The sequence below is a fragment of the Garra rufa genome, chromosome 5 (assembly GCF_049309525.1).
Source record: "Garra rufa chromosome 5, GarRuf1.0, whole genome shotgun sequence".
In the NCBI taxonomy this organism is placed as follows: domain Eukaryota; kingdom Metazoa; phylum Chordata; class Actinopteri; order Cypriniformes; family Cyprinidae; genus Garra; species Garra rufa.
Genome location: NC_133365.1, coordinates 13,169,222 through 13,172,315, shown reverse-complemented (window position 1 = coordinate 13,172,315; position 3,094 = coordinate 13,169,222). Strand labels below are relative to the sequence as shown.

At 33.9% G+C, this 3,094-nt stretch overlaps 1 protein-coding gene across 2 annotated transcripts in view; it reads left to right on the top strand.

The window, feature by feature from the left end:
- The window catches only part of LOC141334591 (disabled homolog 2), a 37,466-nt gene extending 34,666 nt beyond the window's left edge, over positions 1-2,800 (top strand). For both annotated transcript variants that reach the window (XM_073839719.1, XM_073839718.1), the window contains exons 13-14: positions 262-341; positions 1,099-2,800. In XM_073839719.1, coding sequence (XP_073695820.1) covers positions 262-341; positions 1,099-1,167 — 149 coding nt within the window. In that variant the 3' untranslated portion in view covers positions 1,168-2,800. The remainder of the gene's footprint in view (positions 1-261; positions 342-1,098) is intronic.
- Positions 2,801-3,094: the final 294 nt, after the last annotated feature.

Below are 3,094 nucleotides of genomic sequence, written 5' to 3'. Positions count from 1 at the left end.
GTACGTCAAGTTAAACTAAATAAAAATGATAAATATCACCTTGGCAATTAGGTGAAATAACAATTATTTAAATATTTTTGTATGGTTTTAGTTTTAGCTAACAATAATAACCAATAACCCAGCCATTAACCAAAATCAGAGAATCATGAACATGCAAATGTGTTGATAAATTAGTATTAGTATAAGTTTTAGGGGGTGGTTATTTTTTTTTGGTAACATCTTGACATGACTTCTATCTTGACATGATTTTTATCACTGCAGAGCCACTGAAGATTGGAGGTCAGAATCCATTCGACAACTCCATTGGAAAAAATCTGTTTGGCACGTCTGTACCTGCAACTGTACGTATATGTGCATCCTTATTAGAGATTATGAAAAATTTGGTAACACTTTATTTTAAGGTATCCTTGTTACACGTTACATGCACTTAATTACAATAACAATTAATTATGCATAATTACATGTAAGTAACCCTAAGTCAATCTCTAATAATAACCCTAAGCATATATGTGACCCTGGACCACAAAACCAGTCATAAGTGTAAATTTGTCAAAACTGAGATTCTTACGTCATACGTCTTACGTAAAATAGCTTTCCATTGATATACTGTTTGTTAAAATAGGACAATGTTTGTCTGAGATACAACTATTTGAAAACCTGGAATCTGAGGGTGCAAAAAAATCTAAATATTGAGAAAATCGCCTTTAAAGTTGTCCAAATGAAGTTCTCAGCAATGAATATTAATCAAAAATCAAGTTTTTATATATTTATGGTAGAAAATTTACAAAATATCTTCACGGAACATGATCTTTACTTAATATGCTAATGATTTTTGGCATAAAAGAAAAATCGATAATTTTGACTCATACGATGTATTTTTGGCTATTGCTACAAATATACCCGTGCTACTTAAGACTGGTTTTGTGGTCCAGGGTCACATATAAGTACATGTAGTTCATTAACATTACTCAGTACTTAAATGTATAATTACACTGTAACAAGGAAACCTTAAAATAAAGTGTAACCAAAAATGTCTCAAAAAGTTTCTTCTTGCTTCTTCTTAAAAATAATGTTTCTTTCTTCCTTTGACCTTCACAGAGTGCTCCTCCCATCAAAGCAGTGGGCTTAGATCCTTTCAGAGACCCATTTGGAAACCCATTTGCATGATAGCCGGCCACCTTGATGACTCCATAGGGTCCAAGTACGGATCGAACGAAAATCACTGAACAAGAAATTATGCAAAAAACAATTCCATCCCAGATGTTTCAGCTTTATAATGTTGTGGTTAAGCTAATGGATACACGACGACAACCGCTTTTCACAGAGCACCCTTTTTATGCAGCTTTCCCACTAAAGTGCATCCTGTTCAAGAGCAGGTCTCTTAGCTCTGATGTCACAGCCAGTGTCTGACAGCCAAATGAAGTGTCTGCAACCCTCCTCGTTTTATAAACCACGATCACGGACAGGCTAAAAATAAACCATCATCCATTGCTGGTCTCCTGTTAAAACATGTTTATTCCAAACAAACATGAATTCGAGTGCGTTTTGTCTCTACATGATGACAACATGATGAGAGTGGTTTTGTTTTCTGTACTAAAAGCACTCTGAAGCAATTTTGTCATTTTTGCACCAGTAGACAAGTTAGTGATGTCTTGTTTGATGACTTTTTCTTCATTGCAGTATTATTTTGACATTATATGTTTACCTTTCCACATTTATCCAAAGCTTTAGGGCATGACTGGTCACCAATTTTGAGAAACATTTTTATGAACTGGCAGATTTTTTAAATATCCAATTCGAGTTTGAACATACACAAACCGACACGATGGACAGCAGAAAGACAGTGTATATAATATCTGAAGAGATGCTCTGATACGATAACTGTGCAATCAACATCTGATGATCTGCTCTGTACTGCCCTGTTCATTATAAAAGAGCAACTGACTCTGAATCCCTTGCAAGATGTTATTTTCTTTGATCTGTATTCAACGTGTCTGTTATTTGTGAGATGGTGAGCTTGCGACATTCACTAATATATATGATATGTACTGTCATCGTGTCGAAAGTCTTCTGTTTTTGTTTTGATTTGACATTGTATTGAATGAATAATCTTTAATTGCTGCTACTGGCATGTTGTCAGTGGTACTGCAACTATAAAAACCTTTAAAAATAATATCTATCCATGGAATTGGAAATTGGAGGATGATCCCTGTCTGAATTTTAGGCCATAGTTAAGCACATTGTTATGCGTGTAACGTGATTATCCAGAACGCTTCAGGTAATACTTGATAAAAGCTTATTGATGTGTCTGACTGATGAATTATATTTTAGTACACTGCTCTTTAATGTTTTCCTTTTTGATCGGTGGGGATATAATCATTTTCCACCAAACAAATGAATTGGGAAAAACATTAAATTCCAAGGCTCAAAAGTGTAACGGATGTGCATTCATCTCAGTGGATTATTGGTTTAGCAACAAAAAAATGAATAAAAAATAACAATGTGTGTACTATACTGACTGTACTGGATGCTGAAGCCTTGTCAGAATGAACTATGTGAATTGTATGTGTGTATGTACATATATATATATATAAATATCTGCTCTGTAATGCACTATGCCATCTCTACCTTGGATGTTATAGAACTAAGGTGTTTAAAAAAATGTAGTCGCTGCAATAAACTGGAATTGTAGTTAGTGGAATAGATTCAGAATTGTCCTATTTATCTTTTGCAAAGTTTGTATTCAAGTCTGTACAAGACCAGTTAGGTCTACTTCACAATAAAGTGATGACTTGCTGAATGATTTGAGTCAGACATGTCAAGTTTTGGTAGTACAATGGTTTATAATATAACTATACAAGATGAAAAACAATCGTCTGACTGACGTACACTTAAAACTTTTTAAGACTGGCTATGTTCAGTTTTTTCTAACTGTAGTATGCTAGTTAAGTATGTTTTTTTCAGTGTTTGGTGGAAAAAATAAGACAAGGATTTGGAGATTGTTAAAATGTGTGGTTAATATGATTGCTTGTTTATTCAGCAAACTAAAAATGTAATGTCACATCAAGAACACTTTATACATAAAGGCCCGGTT